Below are 24,856 nucleotides of genomic sequence, written 5' to 3' on the forward strand. Positions count from 1 at the left end.
AACGAAGACCCAACACAGCCAAAAAGAAAATAAAAAACTAACAAGATGGAAACTAGGACCATCTCAGGAAAGAGCAGAGAGCTGTAGGAAATACACGGTGGGCATCGAACTCAGACTGGTGGGGGTCTAGGAAGGTTCTTTATGACACATGGGCTGGGTTTCAATTTAGGATAAAGAAGAGCTAACCAGGTGAAGAAATGAGGGAATGCACCCCAGGCAGAGGGAAGAGCATGTGTGGAGGTAGGGAGCCCCAAAATACTAGCAGTGTATCTAGGAGCAGGAAGTTACACAGACAACTGTGGACAGAACACAGGAACTGGCTGCTGGGGGAGGGGCTGGCGGGGAGGACAGTGGCAAGAGTAAGGCAAAAGCAGCAGGCAGGGCCAGGCCCTGTGAAAGGCTTTCGATGAACCAAGCTAAGGAGTTGGTGTTTCATCCTGAAGGCCCTGGGGAGTCACAGGAAATGTTTTCAGTGCGGCGTGGGCATGGGGGAGTGGGGATCCTGTGGGATAAAACCCGAAACTGAGGCTGTGGCATGAAGTCAGACTAGAATGGAGCCTCCTGAAGAAGAAATATCAGTGGGTAAGGCCCAGAGTGGGGATTTGGGAGGAGACATCAAGAGGAAGAATTGAAAGGGCTTTCCTTTCACTGCTACAGAGCAAAGAAAAATGTCAGCAGCCATTAAATTCAACTGTTGGTTTTACCCGCAAGGGTAAAACCATTATACCATTAAAAGAGTTATTCTCATTAAATCTCCTCCTCCTGCTGAGTCCACCTTCTCTCAAATCCATCCACTTCTCTCCCTCCCTCCCCTACTATCCTCCAGCTCTGGGCTTCTGCCTCACGGATCTCTCTCTCTATACATCCTGCTCTTCCTAGGAGAACCCATTCTCTACTCAGGGGCCTGAACGATCCCTTGAAAATGCACATCTGATGGAGTTACTGGCCTGTTCAAAACCCCTCGTCAGTCTCCTGCTGCTTTCAGGGGGAAGCTTAGGCTTCTGAGCCTGACGGACTCCTCCCCACCACACCTCCCATCCCATCTCCTCCTCATTCGGGCGGGGCTCCACTGTCACTGACACCTCCCGGTAGGTCGTATGTCACTCTTCCTGGGCTTCAGCTGACTCTGGCTTGTTCTCAGCACACAGGGTCAGTGACACTCCCTCAGGGACACCTGCCTTCACATAGGCCAGCCCATTTACAGGCTCTCCTGGTGCCTGACTTCTCCACAGCAGTGGAACTAGTGAATCATTCCATGAGGACCATGCCTGTGTCCACCTTGTTCACTGCCATATGTCCAGGGCCTAAGCAGAGCCCAGCACACAGAAGATATTCAACAAATTTTTGCTGAATCAGTAAACAAAACAAAGAATTGTCAATAGTAATGCTCAGCTTCATTAATTAGCGTTTCATGAACTGGTATAATTTTAAAGCAGGATAATTTGTGATAAAAGGGTGGCTCGGTCAGATAACCTCAGGCTTTTGTGGTGATTTACAGCATAATATAACATAATAAAGGTTCTGAGAAGTGCTGCAAAAAAGAAAACCAACTTTTTTCACATAAAAGTTTTCTAAACTCACCCCAATAGCCCCATTCCCTTTCTTTCCCAGCAGATCCCATGTTAACATCCCACCTTGGGGAAAGCTGGGAACCAATAAGGTTCTTATTGGGAAAGTACTTTTGAAGGCTAAGATCACCTCTAGGTCCCAAATGGATCCGTGGGCCACGAGCATAGCATCCAGCCCCCTCATTTCATTACCACAGCTGGGACACTGGCTGGTGTCACTGCTTTCTTTTCATGCAAAGGAGACTGAGGCCTAAAGAAAGTGGCTAACTGGGTGAGGTCACACCAATGGTTAACAGCAGACCCAGGGCCGAGGCCAATGGTTTCTGAACTCAAGATAAATGAAGGTAGAATTCGGACTCTTTCTAGCCTGGAAATGTCATGCATTTTACTTTTTCAGGTCATGTTCCTCACACCTTAAAGAATAAAAGACAATGTTGCTTCAGGATCCATTTCATGAGCTTTAGCTGCAGCTGCAGAGAACTAAAGGTTTCCTCTACCACAATTATTGTAAGAATAGATTGTCATAGTAACAAATCAAAGCTAAAAATAATTTAATTAAGGTTAATGAAGAAACAGAAGATACTCAGCTTTCTGGCACTTATGAAAGTGAAAACATTAAAAAAGGGGTAATTCATTCACATATTCAGTTACAAAGATAAATGTATCATCATCAGATCACTCTGAAAAACAAGATGTGATTCTTCCTTGTAACCAAGGAAAGCTGACAACACCTCCCCCCTACACTGCAAAAACAAGGCAGTCCTACCACATCCCCTTTCTCCCCCATCTCCCGCTTTCACCGGAAAATGCCTACGGACTCACAGGACAACCCATCTGAGTCAGAGACTTAGGTCAGTGACTCCTACCCCAGCCTGTGTACCGGTAAGTAGTGGAGGTGAAGGCTGGAAACCATATATGCATGTGGCCCCCTGATTCAATTTTGGAAACTGTCATCATAGGTGAACTTGGCCTTCAAAAGCACTTTTCCAGGAAGAATGTATGGCTAGTTACAATGACTCCATCCTTTCTCATTTTAAAAACAAAGTATCTCCTAACCTTTGGCCTTTCTGTGGCAAAGGAGACCTGGGAAAGCTCAGAAAAGATCCTACTTCTGCCAGATTTAAGAAAAAAATAAATTAGAGACAAGGCAGTTGAGTTTAGCTCCTCATGTATAAGAATAACTCATGATGTCACCTCCAATTTAGGCACAATTCCTTATCACAAATGTTCAAATGCACAACCAGGACACAAGATAAAGGTAAAAACCAGAAAACTAAGACACTTTCATAGTAGGTCTTAAGAAAAAATATCAGATTTTTTTTAAAAGCTCTTACAGCATGATATATAATTTCCTAATAAAGCTACAGAAATTTTTGCCAAGAGAAACATGAAAAAGCCAACAATAGGGAACTGGTCAAATAGATCACAGTAAATCCATAAATAGATCACAGTAAACCCATAGAAAGAATACTATGCAACTAGTTAAATGATATTATAAATATAAATGATGTTTATCAACTCCATTCAATGGAAAAGTTACAATACAGTATATACCCATCTAAATAAATTACATGTACCTTCTACCAAATTGTTAACTGTATCTCTTGGGAGTTACAATGCTTGCATTTTTTTTCTTTTCTTTCTTTCTTTGTAAGTTTTCTATATATATATATGTATATATATAGAATATATATACATGTTTTTGTTTTGTTTAAGGGTCTGCTGAGCACCTCTTTCAATTAAGCAACACTTGGTAAGTTCTTCCTGCAAAAGCAGGACAAAAACAGGACAAACAATAGCTGGGGGACAGGAGCAGAAGAGGAAAGGATCTCACATTCACCGACGGCAGATGCTTTTCACATAGTAGATTTAACTACTCAATCCTCAAATCCAATTCTAGGCTGAGGCATTATCACCCTCACTTTACTGTTGAGACACCTGTGGCTCAGAGAGGTTCAGGAGCTGACCCAGGGTGTCACACAGCTGAGTGGCCATCACTGGAACTTGAACCCAGGTCAGCCTGACCCCAAGACCCGGGCTCTTTCCACGATAAAATGTTCTTTTATTCCAACATAAGAATGCTGAGTATAGTCTATAGTAAGGCTTTTAAGAAAACCACAGAGTGGTTATGGTTTGCAAGGAATCCCACAACAAAGGAAACAAGTTCAAAATCAAAATGGAAAAACTATTCTTTAACAGAACAACACATAATGGCCCCCCAAATTCTCTTAGCTCATCTCTGATACATGGTCCAGGGCTCTTTTCTCCAACTGCTTTGACTGTCTGTACCTTCTTGTTTTTTGGTAAAACTGTCTGGGTCTCCTGTCCATACATGAACACCACAAACCTCAGAGTGCAAGGAAACAGCCCCGCATCCGACAAATGGATTTGAGATGAACTTAGACTCATTTGCTTTTCCCAATGACTTCTTGACATTTTATGGCTCATCTTTAATTTCTCAGATCCTATCAACAAGGGCAGTATACCAATGAACAACTGAAAAAGATCTGCAATTTCCAAAGTAGCTTTCACATAATAGCATCTTAAGGCAGGATGCCCGTGAATATCACTACCGTACCTTACAGCTGCGAGAAGGAAGGTGACGTGCACCAGCTCACAAGTGGGAGAACAGGACCTCTGTCACATGCTTTCATCTGGAACAATGCTGCCCAAATACTGATCCCTCAACTGGCTGCTCCATCATCATCTGGGGACTCACCCCAGACCTACTGAATCGGAAGCTCTCAGGGTGGCACCTGGGAATGCTACATTTAATAAGCACCCCCCGTGATGCTGATGAGAAGCTGGGCTTTATTTATTTATTTAGGCCACACCCCATGGCATGTGGGATTGTAGTTCCCCGACCAGGGATCGAACCCACACCCCTGCATTGGAAGCGTGGAGTCTTAACCACTGGACCTCCAGCGAAGTCCAAGCTGGGTTTAATTTAAAAGCACTGCTAAAAGGTAGATCCTAAAAGGCAGATTCTCCTCTAATCACCCTGGGCCTTGACAAGATTCCTGGGGCACATCAAGGCTTGTCAGGCCAGAAAGATGGAGAAGCAGTGAACCAATCACCCAGAGGATAAGCAACTGTACACGCAGCTGCACGGAAGTATCTGCCCCTCTGATACAAGGCCCTTTAGTTCCGTCACTTGAAGAAAGCACACTTACTTGGTCAGGACAATGGAGACCGCATCGTTAAGAATGCTCTCTCCAAAAACCAGCATGTTGAGCACCGGGTCCACATGAAGTGCATTGAAAATAGCAATAGTAGCCACTGGATCAACAGCAGATATTAGGGAGCCAAATGCAAAACTGTCAAAGAGAAAAGGAAGGGGTAGTTCTGTAACGCTTAACCCCTGGTCCACATAGTAAAACATTAAACTCAGAGACGGTATTTAGTATAACAACAGTACACACTGTAGCTGAAGGAACTATAGAAGATGGTGGTTTTTTCTCCACTTAAAATACCTGCTAATTAACATTGTGGGTGGAGAAGTGAAAGTCCCACTCTACAAGCTGTTGTTATGAATGGCCTGGTTTTCCACTGAGAATACCAAGATTTTATTTTGACCAATGACAGAGGGAAGACTTTTGCTTAAATACATGACAGCCATCCCAGCCTTCTTGGTCAGAGCAGCTGGAACCATGGTGGCCCAGAGGGCCTCCCCTAAATGGCCCATGTGCTCCTGGGTCTGACCTCTGCTCTGCCCCTTGCCACCAGGCCACCGGAGTGCCATCTGTGACCGACGCCAGCCTCCACTCAGATCTGCAACATCTAGGAAAGTGCCAAAAGTCAGCAGCAACTGCAGCCTGCTTCAGGGGCTGCGCAGCCTGGGAGGCAGACAGCGACACCAGTGCTGCCTACCACCAGGCCAGCAGCTCTCACCCCAGTACTCACGAGGGTCTAACTACCTCCAACAAATGGGCATTAACTGCCTAACATGTGCAAGCACATGTTAGGGCAAGCACTAAGGCTTTTTCTTAAAAAACATTTATTTATTTGTTTATTTATTTATTTGGCTGCGTCGGGTCTTAGTTGCGGCATGCAGGCTCTTTCGTTGCAGCGCGCGGGCTCCAGAGCATGCGAGCTCAGTAGTTGCGGTGAGGGCTTAGTTGCCCCACGGCGTGTGGGATCTTCGTTCCCTGACCAGGGACTGAACCTGCGTCCCCTGCATTGGAAGGTGGATTCTTAACCACTGGACCACCAGGGAAGTCCCAAGGCTTATAATAATAGCAAATATTTATGTGGCACTTACCACGTGCCAGGCAGTGTTCTGAGCACTTTACATATAGTAGCTCAATAATCCACAAAGCAACCGTATGAAATGGTACTAGTATTGCTCTGATTACATAGGAGAAAACTGAGGGACAATGAGGTGAAGGAACTTGCCCAAGGTCAGACAGCTAGGAGGTGGCGAAGCCTGGATCCAAACACAGGCCATCTGGCTCAGAGTGGGTGCTCTTAGCCACTACACTGGATACAGCAATACCCGGAGGCCAAGGTCAACTTAGAAAAGGCGAGTGTTACACAGGAAGTCAGGGTGATGAGAGAAAGAGTAACATGGCGGGGTGGTGTGGAGGCATGGGGGTGGGGCCCACTTAGATCGGGGGGGTCAGGAAAGGCCTCTCTGAAGAAATGATGCTTATTTAAACGAGGGCCTACCTGACAAGAAGCAGATGGACAGGCCAAGACCTGGGGGCAGTGACCAGAGCAAGCTACCTCTGAGGTGGAGCAAGCTTGGTTGCCTGAGAAACAAAACAGTGAGCCTGGCAGCAGCGCAGTGAGGGCAAGTGGCTGGAAATGTTGGAGTCTGGGAGGGAGGCAGGGCCGGGTCACCCCGCAGGGCCTTGGGGGCCGCCTGAGGAGTTAGGAAGATTATTCTCGCAGCCCATTTGTCTTCTTCCCCTTAGAGTTCTTGCAAGCCCTCGTCGCTTCCCTCAAAAGGCCTCGCCTGGCACTGCTTTCCTTCCAGCTCAGCAGAATGGTTAGGTCTGCCCCCTTCCGCAACACCAGGAGCCACGAGGGGACAGCCTCGGGTGGAGACGTGAGCCAGAGCCCATCCACCTGTTTCCCGCCCGCACCAAGCTTGCGGTCTGGGAGGGATGAGGAGCTACCTGGCCTGGGGACTGGAGCGTGCTCTGTCCACCGTATGTCACCAGCACGATCATCTGGCTCCCGGCTCAGGGAGAGGAGCGCTGGTGGGAAAGGACGTGTGGCTGCCCTGCCAGTTACAGTTCTCTTCATAAACCGATAATCTGGCATACCGGTTTCCGTGGTGGCGCCAGAGGGAAATGTGAATTCATGCAGGAGAGCCTGCTCACTTCAAAGACGGCCTCAGCTCAGACTTCAGTTCCCAGACTTGCCCTGTCCTCACAGAGCTTGTCGCGTGCATTATGAGCTGTGACTTCACCTGCCTCTCACCTCACTGTGAGCGCCCAGAGATATTTGGGGAAGGCAGGCAGGAGGGAGGGGTCCGGGAAGGAAGAAAAGGTAACTCCACCGAACAGCTGCCAACCCGGGAGGCCACGATTTGTTGGCAGCTGGCCTGAAGCCCTTGCTCTGCAACCCACAGAGATTCTTCTCTCCCCTCTCCTTCTTTTATTCCCACTCTCATCACCCACAGCGACATAACAGAGGCCTCGAAGGAAGAAGAACGTCTAAAAAGTACATCTTGGGGACTTCCCTGGTGGTCCATTGATTAGGACTCTGCTCTTTCACTGCCAAGGCCTTGGTTCGATCCCTGGTCAGGGAACTGAGATCCTGCAAGCTGTGCGGCGAGGCCTAAATAAGTAAAAAAAAAAAAAAAAAAAAAAAGTGCATCCCAAAGCAGGGTGGGAGCCTGGGAGTGTGCCGCAGGTTGTGTGCTGGGCGACGACTCCGTGCGGCTTGCGGGCCCCTCCCTCCATCCCTCAGCAAGCACACAGTGGACAGCACCCACAGCCCCACTGGGCTCCAATTTCCCTTTGTGGAGCCAGGCCTCCTCCACCTTCCATCCCTGTATTGCGTGGGGCTCTAGGAGTAGGCAGGGGACCCAAGCCTGGTCAGAGGTCCATCGCCAGGCATTTTACCAGGTCACCAGATATTAGGTTGGCCCTTTTGGCGGGGACAGCGAGGGTGATCATGAGACGAAAGCCATTGGTGCTGCCACGTGGGGTGAGCGCACCTGAGGATGATGTTGACCAGGGAACAGCTAAGACAGAGAGAGGAGAGGTTCCTGACATCACAGGCCCCCAGAGGCTGTCATGCAGGAAGCCATCACTCCGGGGACACTTCTGTTCTATGAGTCAACAAACTTCTTTTTTGCTAAAACGAGTTCGTGTTGGGTTTCAGTTGCACTGAAAGAGGCCTGACTGATGTTCTTTGTCATAGTTCCTGTGGCATCCTGAACTGAAAACCAAACAGCAGGAACCAGAAGACGGATTGATGAATGGACAGAGGGATGGAGAGATGGAAAGATCTGTGGTTAAAGCAAATCCAGTGAAAACAGTGACTGTAGAATCTAGGCGGTCACGTGCGTGTCCACTGTACAGTGCTTCACCTTTTCTGTGTGTTTGAAATTTCCATAATAAAATGTTGGGGGAGAAGTGCTTTGCATAAATTATGTAACACATTTAGCTTTGGCTGAGACTCTAAATTGGGGCACAGTGTTTCTGACAGTGAACATGGAAAGTCGGAAATATGAACTGCCTGAATCATGGAGAGGTCTGAATATAAGCAGGCATTGAATCTTGCCCGCAGCTGTTCCACATCACAGCTTATGACCCAGTCTTTTAAAAGGCCAGAAGCCAGTTCAACTGAACAATGTGTTTTCTTTATTCCATCATCTCAGAAGACAGCAACGTCAACAAAACAAAAAGAAAATGGACTGGGGGACTTCCCTGGTGGCACATTGGTTAAGAATCTGCCTGCCAACGCAGGGAGCCCTGATCTGGGAAGATCCCACATGCCGTGGAGCAGCTAAGCCCCTGTACCACAACTACTGAGTCTGCGCTCTAGAGCCCATGAGCCGCAACTACTGAGCCTGCATGCCACAACTACTGAAGCCCGCACACCTAGAGCCCGTGCTCTGCAACAAGAGAAGCCACCGCAATGAGAAGCCCCACTCGCCGCAACTAGAGAAAGCCTGTGTGCAGCAACGAAGACCCAACGCAGCCAAAAATAAATAAAATTTAAAAATAAAAAAAAAAAAAGAAAATGGACTGGGATGGTGAAATAATTTAGGGTGTATCTATGAGTGAATTAGCTCTCCAGAGGAAACACCAGTGAAGTAAAACCTTCTGTGCAAAAAAGTTATTTTTATGTTTCCTACCGTGCAGAGGTCCATGGGCCTCATGTTTGACCTGCATGGTGTTTTGAAAAATGGATCAAGTTGGCAACATTTAAAACAGGAAAATTCCCTATTAAAATCTAGAAACTTGGCCTCTTTTGGGAAAAAAACAATTAAGTATCTGGCAATTCTGGGTCCATGTTCCCACGTGGTAATTAGCCGGTGGAGCTAAGAGGTGGCTGTCCCCTTCAGACGATGGGCTCTCCGGCTCACCACTGTCACCACCTCCAGACACACACCTGGCCAGCTCCCCTCTGTGAAGGGTTCTGTCAGGCCCTGCAGCTGTGTGGGTTTGCGACTGCTGGCTAATTTCCCCCAGAGCACCCCCCCATCTGTGGGACAGTCACTTTCTAACAGGAAAGGAAGTGTCTGCCCACACAGAGAGAAACTCCACCTGGTTCTTACTCTGCTTGTCTAAGGGCCAATTCTTTTATTCCTCTCTTCCTGAACATCCCAACCTCCGGTTCAATTCAATTACACAAGGATTTATCAAGCGTTTTTTGTATCTCTAAGCAGTTGCCCCCAAACAGGTTGAAGGACTGAATGCTGTGACATCTTCTTTTACATCCACTGGGTTTTGAACATTTCTTTTCAGTTGCAAAATACCTACAAAATGCAGGGCATCAGTTCTGCTCGGCTTCACGCTCCCTATGGAACAGGGATGTGACTTTCGCTACTTGTTTGTATAGCAAGACTATCTTACAACAAAGGCTTTGAAATTTATGTCCCTGGAGAGAAAATGAGGCTGGACTTGATGTTATCAAAGGCACATTTCTCACGAAAAGGGCTCCAAGATTTTAATCTCCAAGTTGCTGCTGAAGGCTGTAAGCTCTGGTTGGCCCAGTGAAAGGGACCCCGGGGCAGAGCACTGGGTCCCACTTCCGAGCTCCCCAGCCAAGCACAAGACAGAATCCAGTGCTCCCGGGAGAGAAACACAGAGCAAGGCTGCATATTCACTGCACTTCTCAGAGACGGGAAACCAGGTCATGCTGTGTGTGTGCACTTTTTTTAGCACTAGATCTGGTAACTTCGGCTTCCTAGGTTGCTTCTTGCTAAGCCAATTATGGAAATTTCTGGATTGGGCTCCTAGACAGCAGCTCTGAGTGCCCAATGGAGTAGCTGCAGCCTGAGAAGGGCGCCCACAACAGAGCACCTCCTTCCCCCTCCCCATCCCCACCGCCTTGGGGGGAATCCCAGAGTAAAGATTCACACCTCACCCCCGACTCCATCCCCAATCTCTCAAGAAGACAACTTTTCATTATGGCCATTGCAAAGCCTTAGAAATGAGCTGAAGATGATTCTTAATAATAAAAGGACAATGGTGCAGCGTGTGGTGTGTGTGAGGTGGCAGTTAACTTAACTAACCAAGAGTTATTCCCTTCAAAGCTGAAACTAAATCATTTCCATCAGCAACCCTCTGACTGGAGATCTTCAAAATTCCTCAATATAGTTTTGATTCATTTCAGAGACACAAATTAATTCAGAATAGATTCTACAGCAGAAATAGTCAGCAAAACGAAAAGACAGAATAGAGAAGTACCACAGCCAGGAATCAATGTGGAGAAAACTTGGCCCCAGTCTGAAAAGTAGCCACATGGGTGTTACAGTATGAAAGGTTTACCTGTCTGTCATGTTGAGTTTAGAGATTACATCAGCCTGTAAAATAAAAAACACAAACACACAGACACACAAAAAAAAACCCCTGGAGAACAGCCAAGAAGATTAAAATGTCCATTAGTGCTTTATTACAAACTAATAAGGACATTAATCTTCAGTCCCCAAACCACTTGAAAAATACAGAAAACTCCTAAGTTTTAGTTTAGGCATGCATTCAATCATCATACACAGGAAGTATGAAAATGAACACTAATATTTGCAAGCCAAATTAACGAGTTTTCTTCTCTAAAGTTTATTCCCATTTGAAGCTGGAAGCTGAGCAATGAAGAAGGTTGCATGACAGACAGATTTATTCTGGTGCCATTGAGGCAGCAGTAAAGGTGAAAATCAGATGGAATATATGGGCTTTTACCGACAGCCATCAAAAGCAGCAGACACATCTGACACATGTAAGAGAAATCTGCCAGTTACCCCAAGGCCTGGATCTCAAACTGCGTTTGCAGAACTAGGGCGGAGAAACTTTCTGCAACTGACCATACTGGAAGAGAACTGTGACATGCACAGACGTGCATAATGCAAAGCTACAGATACTACCTTCCTAGGTAGGTCTGGTTTAAATTAATTCAAATTAATTTGAATTCAAAGTACAAAACACTCAGTTGATGACACCGGGAATTGGTTTAGCAATGGTGGAAAATCCAGGGAAAGTAATTCTACAGGACAGCTTAGAATTGAGTGAAGACATACAGAATTATCTTTGATTTTTAAAATGCAAATTTTTATTAAAGAAACAGTGTTTAACCTTGATTCAGTCGGACAACAGAATTGATACTGTTATAATTTGAAGATCTTGATGGTATATATTCTGCTTTATTTTTAGGTATTCCAACTTAAGACAATATTGGTTTGCAAATAATATCAAATACTTTTGGGGATTATGGAAAAGATTCACTCAATTCCAGACACCAAAGCTTCTCGAGGACACTGAGAGACAACTTCAGCATGCCTTTACTGTGCCTTGTTTGAGTCCGGATTTCTTTGCAGGAGAGCATTTACCTTGACTGTAAAACCCCCATGAGGTGTCACTACCCCACTGCCCTGCATGAGCTCTAAGAATTTAAGGTTTTCAAAGTTTTCAAAGATGTTTTCCTTACCTGACCCAGAAAGTAAATTCCTCCACCTACTACAAAAGCGGAAATTGCCGTACCAAAAACAGCAAATAGGGTGATGGAACCAATATTTTGAAAGAAGTTACCCTGTTTGAGAGAACAGAAATGAGAGGAATGATTAGAAAGGCTGGTCTGCTCAGTGAAGTCATGGACCCCACAGCTGGCCCTCCTCACATGCTTGATTCTCTGTAAAGGGCACCATCACCCACCTTGGTTGGCAAGCTCTAGAAACCTGGGCATCTTCCCTCACCCCCACATGCAATGCAGAGCCAAGTCCTGTGGCTTTTGCGTTCCCCACGTCACTCACATCTCCCTGCTTCTCTCCATCACCATCCCCACCGCCCTTGCCCAACTGCCATCATCTCTCCCCTGGATCACTGCAATAGCTTCTAACAAGTCTCAACCAGCCCTGGCCCTTGCCCTCTTGCTCTCCAAGTGCTTCCAGAATGATCTCTGCAAAAGATAAGTCTGACTGTGCTGCCTACATTCTGACCCCCACTTCCACTCAAAACGCAGTTAAAACCCAACCAAAGCCTGGATGGTTTGACCCCTCGAAGGCCTCTAACCTCCCCTTTGTTCTCTGGGTTCCAGTCACACTAGTAGCTTTTTGTTTTTCAAACACATCATGCTCCCTGGGCTTGGACCACTCTTCCTTCCCCTTCGCTTAGTGAACTTTAATCGTCCCAAGATCTCAGGACATTTTGACTCTTCCTGAGGGAAGCCTTCTCTGATCCCTTACCCAAGTCAGATCCCAGTCTATGCTCTCAATGCACAGTGACTCTCTCCTGGTAGCACTTGACATAGCTGAAACGTTACATTTATTTTATGTAATTATTTGGTATCTGTCTTTCCCACTAGGTTGCAGGCTCAATGGGGGCAAAGACCACATCTGCTTTTGTATAACAGTCACTGGCATACAGCCTGTGAGATGCAAGATGCCCCATGAATAGGTACTAAAGGAATTAACTGTGTTTCATGTCTGATTAAAGTCCGAAGTTTATATAATTATAATTTTTCAATTAATTAAGAAAAGGTACATTGCTACAAAGAATGTCAAGATAATAGTTTATACTATCAGAAGCTCCTTTTTGTAGTCCACATCTTTTAAGCAATTTTATTTCACTCTATTAGTATCATCAAATATGATAGATAAAATATATTCCCATCTATACAGCATTTAAGAGAAAATATTTGAGTCCAAGCAGTATGGTAACATCTTTCAAATTTCCATAAAATTTAAAAAATTAAGCTATTTATTAGAACCCTGTGGACTCTGTTTAGGAATAAGGCCAGGGTAACTTGATGGTCCGTGATTGTGGGTCTGGACAAGGAAAACCATTTTTTCGCTCAGAAATTGTCAAGCCATGAACAACAGGAACTGATACTTTTTTTTTTTGGCCACGTCATGCAGCTTGTGGGATCTTAGTTCCCTGACCAGGGATTGAAACCCGGGCCCTCGGCAGTGAAAGTGCTGAGTCCTAACCACTGGACCACGAGGGAATTCCCAGGAACTGATACTTTAAAGCTCACTTCAGAAGACTGTCCTCAGCTCAGCACTGACAACCCACTAAGCCTATCTCCTTCAGGAAGTTTCTTTGCTTCATTTTTTGCAATTTTGACTTGGCTGACCATAATCAGACATTCAATTACTTTGTTTGGCATCTCAATCTTTAGCACACAAAGAACTTTAAAATAGCTCAAGGCAAACACAATGATTTGGTTTTTTCCTAAACAAAAGGCTTTCATCTATGAGTTTTTCTTTGCAGAGAGCTGCTTAATTTTGTTATTTAAAAATAGATTACACTAAGCCTTGGTCTGTTTATAGGGATCTAATTCTGATATAACTTACGTCGTTGGCTAATATTAATCTGGATGTTGGAAAGTTACCCAAATTCAAGTTGCCCCACTATAAGAACTTCCCTTTGCTACATAAAGCAAATTTATCTGCTTCTCTCAGACATAATTTAAAAAATGTTCTATTCTTGGGCTTCCCTGGTGGTGCAGTGGTTAAGAATCCGCCTGCCAATACAGGAAACATGGGTTCGAGCCCTGGTCCGGGAAGATCCCACATGCCGCGGAGCAACTAAGCCTGTGCACCACAATTACTGAGCCTGCGCTCTAGAGCCCGTGAGCCACAGCTTCTGGGGCCCGCGTGCCTAGAGCCCGTGCTCCACAACAAGAGAAGCCACCGCAATGAGAAGCCTGTGCACTTCAATGAAGAGTAGCCCCCGCTCGCCCCGACTAGAGAAAGCCCACGCGCAGCAACGAAGACCCAATGCAGCCAAAAGTAAATAAATAAATAAATTTATTTTTCAAAAAGTTCTATTCTTTATATTAATAATTTAAAGAACCAAATAGCTGCCTACCTAATACATACCAACTGATGATAACTGTACTGAAATTTTTATTCCAAGTCCAAATTTATGTCAGCAAATATAGCAATATTAAAATAAAGTCAACTTCCTATCTTCTTTGGGGGTGGGTAGGCAGTGGACAGAAGTCTCTGAATTCCCATTCCAACTCACACTAGTCCCTTTCACATAAATTGTCACAGTTTCTGCTGTAAAGCCATCTTCAAAAATTTCTTCTCTTAAGAAACTACTATTTTCCTCAAATTTTGAATAAGTTTATTTCCCCTCCCTCCAAAAAATTAGAAAATAAAAAGTTTACATGTGCTAATATAATAACCAGTCTTATGTTTTTAAGTCAAAATCGAATCATTTTTCGGGAGTTCCCTGGCAGTCCAGTGATTAGGACTCTTGCTCTCATTGCCGAGGGCCCAGGTTCAATCCCTGGTCGAGGAACTAAGATCCCACATGCTGAGTGGCAGCCAAAGGGAAAAAAAAAAATCAATCCATTTTCTTCAGCACTGTTTTGAAATATTTTCATAATCTGCTCAGTCCTTTCAAGATTTGTTCACAAAATTAAAGAGTGAGAGATACTGACCTTCAAATCCTTCTTGCTTGTTTTCTTTTTAACAATTATCTGATGTCAGTAATGGTTTATAAGATATGGGACTTTTTTAATATTAAATTTCCTTTTCACTTTTTCTTTTGATTAATGCACAATAAAATAATAACTTAAAAAAAATCTGGCCTGAACATCTTAGAATAATTTTGCTTTAATATCCAGGAGGAAAATTAAAAATTTAATTTGTATGTTTTTACCAAAACTCTCATAACAAATTTAACTCAAGTTTATTACATTATTATTAATAGTAACACTAGTCATGTTATAACAGATAATAACAAGAAGCACTACCAATTATTTAATGTGGTGAGTGGTGCTTTGCATACACTTTCATCTAATGTAAATCTCAAAGCAACCTAGGAGGTAGGGTTTTGGGGATCTTTTTGTCCTCTGTTTTTAATTTCTACTCTACTCAAGAGGAACCTATAGGGGGCAGCGCATGATTAGGCCTAGGTCTCTCCGGCTCTAAAGTCCAGGCTCTTTCCTCTCTCCAAAGATATGCCGATCCTTAGTCTTTCCAACCTTCACAGTTTTTTAAAATCATATTTACAAAATAACTGTTGTATTACTAGTATTTTAAGTTGAATCACCTTTTTATTTTAAAACTTAAATACACTTATATTTAAAAAGAACTCATATGGACTTCCCTAGTGACGCAGTGGTTTAGAATCCGCCTGCCAATGCAGGGGACATGGGTTCGAGCCCTGGTCCGGGAAGATCCCACATGCCACGGAGCAACTAAGCCTGTGCGCTACAACTACTGAGCCTGCGCTCTAGAGCCCGTGCGCCACAACTACTGAGCCCGCATGCCACAACTACTGAAGCTCACACACCTAGAGCCCACGCTCCGCAACAAGAGAAGCCACCACAATGAGAAGCCGGCGCACCGCAATGAAGAGTAGCCCCGCTCACTGCAACTAGAGAAAGCCCGCAGGCAGCAACGAAGACCCAACGCAGCCATAAATAAATAAATAAATAAATAAATGTATTTAAAAAAACAAGTTTGCTACACAAATTAAAAAAAAAAAAAGGAACTCATAGACAAGGAAAAGACTCAGGTACACACACAAACTGGCTTAAAAGCGAGAAGCTCCTGCCCAGGCAGAAAGAGCCCCACTGGAAGCTGGAAGACAGAGACCAGAAATGCCAGAGCAAAGCAGAGAACTGAGCAGGGGCCAGTGATGCTGCTCTCCAGGGTCAGGGAGCCAAGAATGAGCGGAGCAACTGTGGGAGTAGGTGGCTGGGCCAGAAGGAGGTGGAAGACTAGGGGGAAGGATGGGGCTCCAGTCTGGTGAGGAAAAGCACGGCCAGGGAGAGGGTGGGAAGGAATGGAGACTGGGGCTTAAAGGGCATAATGGCTGGGAGCTGAGGCCCAGGGCAGTGCCCTGAGAGGGGAGACACTGAAGGATGGATGGGCCCAAGGCAGGAGAAAGGCCCGATATGGTGACGTGAGAGAACCAGTAGGCCTGGGGCACCTGTCCCTGTCATCCCAGGACACAGTCTGTCCTCTTAACATGGGTCAGTCTGTGTCCAAGAGGAGTCAATGTAACACCTGTGTACCACCAAAATCACTTTGGCTATTTCTTTCTAGGCAAAGTACCCCTCTATGGAAAACACTAGTAAGCCACACTGCCTAAAACCATGAAAGCAGCCCACTGACCATGTTTGCTCCCTCTACAAGTCAGGCATGACAGTCTAGCTTCTACCACACACGCCAGGGTGTTCACACAGAGCCACCACTGCTAAATTAACACCTGAGCTTTTAAGGAACTTGCCTTACAAACACACGGAGCCACCCGGACCAAAAGCACTAATGTGTGCCTGAGTCTTACCTTGTGTAATGAATATCCTGACTCAAATATAATAGGTGGAAGCAAAAGGAGGAAAAACATATTTGGACGAAACATTTCTTCCTCCTGTAAATATAAAATGGATATTTTCAGAGGCATGAAATCTGTGTAATTAAGAAATAAATCCATCAATGAAAAGCCAAAGTAACTGTTCTCTTAGAACCTGGCCCAGTGGAAAAATACAATGCTTAAACCACCACCTGATAATAAAACCAAACAAAAGGAGCGACAAAAACAAACAAAAGGAGAGACAAAAACAAACAAATATACAAAACTCTCAAAACCTGCATTTAAAAATGTAGGACAAATGATTTTAAAAGGTGACCAGCAAAATAAATAGCAGAATGAACCACTTCCAAACATACAGTGGTATGCTTTTTATTCTTTACTAAGGAAAGAAAACTACTTTTAATATAGAAAACATTTCAATTCAAATAGAACACTTTCAAAAACAAGTCCACAAATTGGATTCCTCCAGGAAAAAGGTTAACGGTAAGCCCTAAAACAATCCACTTAGAGGAAGAGTAAACCCTACTCATGTTTAAAATAGCCCTGCCTTTTCTCTGCATGTCATAGACAACTATGCCATTTTCCTAAATCTGATGTGATGAAACAGTCCTCACCTGATGCCCTTGCAACCTGGGACATGGCTATAAAGCGAGCCCCTTGTCATGCTTTCAGATTCAAATATTAAGTACCCTTATGAAAGGTATTTTTAGAATATGGCCACTTTTGGGGGGAATGGAATAATAATTTCATCTTCTATAGTAATACAGTTCTCTAGTTGTTGGTGGATTGGGGGAAAATACATACTGGTTCTCAAACCCAAAATGACTACAGGTAATACGCAGTCTATTTAATACTGCAAAATCAGGCCCTTTTCATATGAAAACTTCTATGTCACAATCTTGACAGTCTGACTTCTTGTCAAAATCCCTATTCAAAAGAATGATAAATGTATCCTTACAAATGTACGGCTGTTACCATAAAGACTAAAATAACATTCAAAAAAGGCTCAAAATAGAAGCAAATGATGACTTCTGAAAATGCCTTATTAAGTCTTAAAATAACCGCCTGTATCACAAGCTCATGACTCAGACTGGGGCCATGTGAAAAGAAATGGGCCGATCTCTGTGCTTTGTGGGGCAAGCTATTCGCAGGATCTGTGCAGTTGGGCCACTGCAGAGACTCTGGGAGTTTCAGAAACAAAACACTCCCTGGGAAAAAGGAGAACCCACCTGCAGTGGGTTCACAGTGTCCTCTCCTCCCAATTCATGTGACCTGGAACCTCAAAATGCGACCTGATTTGAAAATAGGGTCTTTGCAGATGGAATTAATGGAAGAATCACAGCTGAGATCATACTGGATTAGGGTGGGCCCTAAACCCAATGACAGTGTCCTTAAAAGAGACAGAAGGGGACACACAGACACAGAGATGAAGGCACATGAGGACAGACTGAAGCAGAGACAGGAGTTAGGCTGCCATCACCAAGGAATGCCTGGGACCACCTGAAGCCGGAAGAGGCAGCGAAGGATTCTCCCCTAGGGCCTGGATTCGCTCCCTTGAGGGAGTGTGGCCCTGCCAACACCTTGATTTCAGACTTCTGGCCTCTAGAACTATGAGAGAACAAATCTCTGCTGTTTTAAGCCACCCAATTTGTGGTAATTCGTTACAGAAGCCACAGGAAATGCACACACCACCTTACAGTGAATAGTGTCACAGAAAGATCCCAGGTTCCTTTGGGCGGTATCTCCCCTAAAGTGATCTGATGTGGTTTTAGGTGGTACTTGAGCAACGTGTGTTGGATACCACTGACCCCACGGATTGAGAAAGTCAGCCCTTTTTGGTTCTTTCTCAATCCCAATTAAGTCAGACGCGTCAGTTTGGTGCTACCGTGTTAAGCCTCTCTCCAATATGCTGATCCCCCTTTTTGACAAAGAGGACAGGCTTGTCCTCAGAAGCTTCAGCAAGCAAATGTACCACTTTGTTTTTATCGTATTTATTTATAAAAACAATATTGGTTTCCCACTTAAAACAGTATTATAATGTTTCCTTTAAAATAAATGTATATAGTACACCAACGTTCATAGCAGCATTATTCACGACAGTCAAAAGGTGGAAACAACCCCAGGGCCCATCAACAGATAAATGGATAAACAAAGTGTCGTATATACTGACCATGGAATATTATTCAGCCATAAAAAGGAAACAAGTTATGACACAGGCTACAAAGTGGATGAACCTTAAAAACATCATGCTAGGGCTTCCCTGGTGGCACAGTGGTTGAGTCCACCTGCCGATGCAGGGGACACGGGTTTGTGCCCCGGTCTGGGAAGATCCCACATGCTGCGGAGCAGCTAGGCCCGTGAGCCATGGCCGCTGAGCCTGTGCGTCCGGAGCCTGTGCTCCACAGCGGGAGAGGCCACACCAGTGAGAGGCCCACGTACCGCAAAAACAAAACAAAACAAAACAGAAAAAACACATCATGCTAAGTATTGATAAAATAAGCCAGATAAAAAAGGACAAATATTATATGATTCCACCCATCTGAGGTACCTAGAATAGGTAAATTCATAAACACAGAAAGTAGAATAGGGGCTACTAAAAAAATAGAAAATACTAAGAAAAATAGAAAGTAGAAAACAAAGTAGGGAGAGAGGAATAGGGAATTGTTTAATGGGTAGAGTTTCCATCTGGGATGATGAAAAAATTCTGGAAATAGATAGTGGTGATGATTAAACAACATTGTAAATGTATTTAATGCCACTGAATTGTACACTTAAAAATGGCTAAAATGCTAAATTTTATGTTACGTATATTTTACCACAATAAAAGCTTTTAAAAAACTGTTATAAAGACTTACATACATAAAAAAGCAAGTTGACTTAAAGAAACATATTAAGCATATGACAATATAGGTAGAAGGCAGGCCCAGCAGAACAGTCTGGAAACAGACCTACATGGAAAGAAAACACCCAGCAACTTCACTGTTTTTCTTACCTCCCCTGTTCGCTGCAGCACCCAGTTTCCAAACAGATCCTACTTCCTGCTTTGGCTTCCACAAACACCTGCTCCTCCAGAAAGCCTGCCCAATGGTTTTAGCCTAAAAACCTCACCCGTTTCTGAGGTCAAGCACTGGTTGTCTAGATGGCTCTTCAGGGCACTTAATTACATTCACCACCCAACTGTGGTTCACTCATCTATACTATTCAATATATTATTATTATTTAACTTGAAAACTAACATCTGTTGAAAAATAAATTTAATAATACCGAAGCATATAAAACTAAAAATAAAAGATAACCTTTCCTCCTCCTGCTCGGAGAAGGGATCATACAGCGTTCCCCAGGGCTGCAGCTGCACTCAGTGCCTCGGATCTCTGCTGTGGGGAATGTGGGCCTGGTGTTGAGAGAGCTTCTGCTTCTTTGAGAGAAGCTAGAAGTTCAAATTTTTATGTGAGGACTTCCCTGGTGGCGCAGTGGTTAAGAATCCGCCTACCAATGCAGGGGACACAGGCTTGAGCCCTGGTCCGGGAAGATCCCACACGCCTTGGGGCAACTAAGCCCGTGAGCCACAACTACTGAGCCCGCATTCCATAACTACTGAAGCCTGCGTGCCTACAGCCCGTGCTCCACAACAAGAGAAGCCTGCTCATGACATCGAAGAGTAGCCCCCACTCACTGCAACTAGACAAAGCCCGCGTGCAGCAACGAAGATCCAATGCAGCCAAAAATAAATACTTTAATTAATTTTTTAAAAAGATTACAAATTAAGCAGTTTAAAATATTTTAAAAAATCCATGTGAAATTTCTAGAATTTTGTATAGATTAATAACATTTAAAATAAAACTGGGGGCACAGTTCTTGAGGCGCTAACCTACTGTGTTCCCCCTTTGCCTGGCAAAGAAATAAAGCCACTCTTTCTTTCTCCTCCATGAAAAACAAAATAAAACAAAACAAAAAACTTAATGATTTTTTAATTGTTTTAAAATTGATTCCAATTTTGATCAATTGATTTTAAATCAAACAAAATGTGTTAGCAGGTGGTATTTACACATCAGGCTCTATCTAGTCTAAGAGTTGAGAAAGAGTGTACAGTCAGTTGCTCCTGCCCTAGAATGAGCCACTGTGAGGGGGGTTAAACTGAACCAGTTGCAGAAGCTACTGTGAGGGGGCTTAAACTGAACCAGTTGAGCTTCATACACAGCACGCTCCAGTGGGGCCTGCCTAGCCCCTTCCCCAGCTGAGGGTAGCTCTAGAAATATTCCAAGCTCAATGTACATTTTGAGAACTCATTTAATAAAATATATCCTGAATATTATTTATAACAGCTTCAAATTGTGTTTTACATCAGACCATGAGGCTTGTTTTGCAAATTTTTTTTTTTTAGTTTACTTATTTCTTTATGTTTGGCTGCATTGGGTCTTCGTTGCCGTGTGTGGGCTTTGGGCTTTCTCTAGTTGTGGTGAGCGGGGGCTCCTCTTCGTTGCGGTGTGCAGGCTTCTCATTGTGGTGGGCTTCTCTTGTTGTGGAGCACAGGCTCTAGGTGCACAGGCTTTAGTAATTGTGGCTTGCAGGCCCTAGAGCATAGGCTCAGTAGTTGTGGTGCACGGGCTTAGTTGCTCCGCGGCATGTGGGATCTTCCTGGACCAGGGCTCAAACCCGTGTCCCTTGCACTGGCAGGCGGATTCTTAACCACTGCGCCACCAGGGAAGCCCTGTTTTGCAAATTTATACTCTACAGTTCCACAGGTAAATTAATCCTCACACCTAGGAGCTGCGTCAAAGTAGGAAGGGCTCAAATGTGACACATTTTAACCATACAATTCTTTTAATATTTTGAAATGGACCTTATTTCCCTCCACAAAATCAGTTTTGTTACACACTTGTTAAACTCCCTACTCGATATAGATGCTCAAAGTTTAAGCTGAAACTTGAGTTTCAATTAGTCCTTGGACCTCACGCTCTAATGACCATTGTGTGAACGTAAGGGTGGGAACATCCACAAGTGAGGACAGCATGGTGTGGCAGAGAAAATATAGAACACATAGGACCAGAGGGTCTGGACACAAGAGCCAACCCAACCGCTCTCTAGCTCTGTGATGTTAGACATGTCCCAACCTCTCAGAGGTCACTTTCTTCATCTGTAAAAACGGGGATAATACGTGGTCAATCTACCTCCATGGTTGTCATGAGGATGACAAAAGCTACAGTATATAAAGCGTTCTGTAAGGTCTACAGTGCTGGGCAGATATGTCTTATTGGGCTCAGCTGTCAGAATGGAATTAGGAGCAATAAACATTGTTTAATGTTAAATGCTAATTAGAGCCCTGTATACAGCAAGTTAGTCTAAGATTATAAAAATGCAAGTAAATAACAAAACATGGCATTGAATGCGCCTATGTTAATTTGAAAGTGTGAGATTTATGCTTTTTCAGAAAACTCAGATGTAAAGATATCAACCCTAATCTACCAGAATGTTAAAAAATTAATGGGACAATATAAACTTCACTGACAGTCAAGGAATGATAAGAAAGCCACCATAATCAGTGTTACTAAACTTAAGAACCAATAAAAATTGTAAATATGTTAAAAAAAAGAACAATTGGGTAAACCTACCTTCCAATTTGCCAGTTTTTTAAACTCTATAATTTTTATAACTGCTCCCATGAGAATACCTAGAAAAGAAAATATACAGTTTAAAAAAATTTAAGATATAAGAAAGATTACTCAGGTTTATTATTCTAAAGAAACTGATTATTATTACGTCTCTAAATGGCATCTATGAATTTCTGCGTTTTACGTCTGAAAACATTAAGAATGGAAATTCGTGGGGAGTTTTATGAATCACGTGAGTTTCTCACTTGCATCTCAGTCAAACATACTATAAAGAAGTCCAGGGCTTCCCTGGTGGTGCAGTGGTTGAGAGTCCGCCTGCCAATGCAGGGCACACGGGTTCGTGCCCCGGTCCGGGAAGATCCCACATGCTGTGGAGTGGCTGGGCCCGTAAGCCATGGCCGCTAAGCCTGCGCGTCCGGAGCCTGTGCTCCGCAACGGGAGAGGCCACAACAGTGAGAGGCCCGCGTACCACCAAAAAAAAAAAAAAAAAGTCTACAAAAATCTGGGGCTGGGGCTGGGGGTGGGGGTGGGGGGAGGGGTGAAAAAACTTTACAAAACAAGACCTAGGGATAGTTTGCCTGGCATGGAAGATTTAAGCATCTGTCATTCTTGCTATATCCACTCATTTTCGATTGAAATGGCAGAAAGCTAAGTTTGCCCTGTACTACTTATTCCTACCGTTTTCAAAAAGGAATCCAAGATCACTTTCTCAGGCTCAGATGGTAGCTCTATGTAGAGTATTTAGTTAGAGTTAAAGCCCCAATGCTGAAAATAACCTAAAGTGAAAATTCTGTGAAATTCCTGGAACAAAACAGACCATCTTAGTTCAGGCATGTTTCCACAAAGCTGACAGGCTCATTACTCTCTCATAAAGAACCTACCAAAAATAATTCTCGAAGAAGCATCATGGGTACAATTTATGATTGCTCTGTTACTCACTAGATTAATGTTTCTTAACCCTGTGGCCTCATCAGAATCATCATGGGAGCTTTTTATGAAATAAAGACACCTGAGCAGAACTTGGGATCTGCAAAATAACAATCTCTGGTAGGGGGTGATACAAAGCAAGGCTGAAGACCACTATCACAGATGCTTAAAGATAGACTTCCCTTTCAGACTGCCCTGGTGGCGCAGTGGTTAAGAATCTGCCTGCTAATGCAGGGGACACGGGTTCGATCCCTGGTCCGGGAAGATCCCATATGTCACAGAGCAACTAAGCCCGTGTGGCATAACTACTGAGCCTGTGCTCTAGAGCCCACAAGCCACAACTACTGAAGCCCACGTGCCTAGAGCCCGTGCTCTGCAACAAGAGAAGCCACTGCAATGACAAGTCCGCTCACCGCAACCAAGAGTAGCCCCCGCTTGCTCCAACAAGAGAAAAGCCCGCATGCAGCAATGAAGACCCAATGCAGCCAAAAAAAAGGACTTCCCTTACCCCTAGAGGGGAAGGAGCTTTTTCCCATCAACAACAGAAAGCTGACAAACACACCTTATTGGGTGGGGTGAGAAGAACATACAAAAACACAGAGGTTTATTAGGAAAAGAAGCTGCACTAACACTAATTGTCATGGGGAAGGAGGGGTTTGAGGTGAAGAGAGGATCAGTTAATTTTAACTTTATAAACCTCTCTACTATTTGTATTGTTATATATTAGTAAAAGACCAACAAAACTGTTTTTTTTTTTTTTTTTTTGCGGTACACGGGCCTCTCACTGTTGTGGCCTCTCCCGTTGCGGAGCACAGGCTCCGGACGCGCACGCTCAGCGGCCATGGCTCACGGGCCTACCCACTCCGCGGCATGTGGGATCTTCCCGGACCGGGGCACGAACCCGTGTCCCCTGCATCAGCAGGCAGACTCTCAACCACTGCACCACCAGGGAAGCCCAACAAAACTGTTTTGATAAAAAGGATATAAGACGAAATAGGTCTGAGCCATAAAGGGAATCAATGATCAATGACATTTTCCGAACAGTAATTGTACATTCACTTCAACGTGGCATGAAAGCACTGATTCTAACCCCTCTCTAGAGTTCCCCAGTTGCTTTCTTTTTCTTATATTTTTAAACTGTGTATATATTTTAAGGAGTTTTCATACAATTTTTTATTAACCAGATAGTTCATGAATACTCTGTAAAATGTTATAAATAAGACAAAAGTCCCTTTTGATGAAATCCCACCCCCACTAGTTCTCTCTCTCCCTGCCCCAAGGTAACCAAGCATCTTGATAAGTCTGGGGACTATTCTACCAGACCCTTCTCTATGCTCTTACATATTTATATTTACCATACAGTACTAGGGGGTGTGTGTATGTAACACATGGCACACATGTGTATTTATATAAAACTTATGGTACTATAATGCATCTTTTTTTTCCTTGTTTTTGGCTGCCCGGCACGTGGGATCTTAGTTCCCAGACCTGGGATCGAACCTGTGCCCCCTGCAATGGAAGCACACGGGACCGCCAGAGAAGTCCTATAGCAGGTAGTTTCTACTACCTGCTATTTTGCTCAGTGTAATGATCAGGGGTGACTACATATAGATCTGCCTCATTCCTTTTTAACAGCTCTACAGCACAGCATAAAGATGCCACAGATAGAATAGACATTTCTCCAAAGAAGATATACAAATCGCCAATAAGCACAAGAAAAGACGCTCCACATCATTAGTCATTAGGGAAATGGAAATCAAAACCACAATGAGACACCAGTTCATACCCACTAGGACAGCTATAA

The 24,856-nt window shown here is 44.1% G+C and overlaps 1 protein-coding gene across 6 annotated transcripts in view; it reads right to left on the reverse strand.

Moving 5' to 3' along the window:
• Positions 1-24,856, reverse strand: part of SLC9A8 (solute carrier family 9 member A8) — a 67,874-nt gene that overhangs the window by 21,683 nt on the left and 21,335 nt on the right. For 4 of the 6 annotated variants that reach the window (XM_033411195.2, XM_004282890.4, XM_033411196.2 and 1 more), the window contains 5 exons: positions 22,126-22,184; positions 16,490-16,573; positions 11,673-11,774; positions 10,523-10,557; positions 4,742-4,885 (listed from right to left, as the gene is read on the reverse strand). In XM_033411195.2, coding sequence (XP_033267086.1) covers positions 4,742-4,885; positions 10,523-10,557; positions 11,673-11,774; positions 16,490-16,573; positions 22,126-22,184 — 424 coding nt within the window. Of the gene's footprint in view, positions 1-4,741; positions 4,886-10,522; positions 10,558-11,672; positions 11,775-16,489; positions 16,574-17,745; positions 19,794-22,125; positions 22,185-24,856 lie in introns of those variants that run through there. The other 2 variants (XM_033411198.2, XM_033411194.2) reach the window with 2 other exon arrangements.

This window comes from Orcinus orca, chromosome 16, assembly GCF_937001465.1.
Source record: "Orcinus orca chromosome 16, mOrcOrc1.1, whole genome shotgun sequence".
Taxonomy (NCBI): domain Eukaryota; kingdom Metazoa; phylum Chordata; class Mammalia; order Artiodactyla; family Delphinidae; genus Orcinus; species Orcinus orca.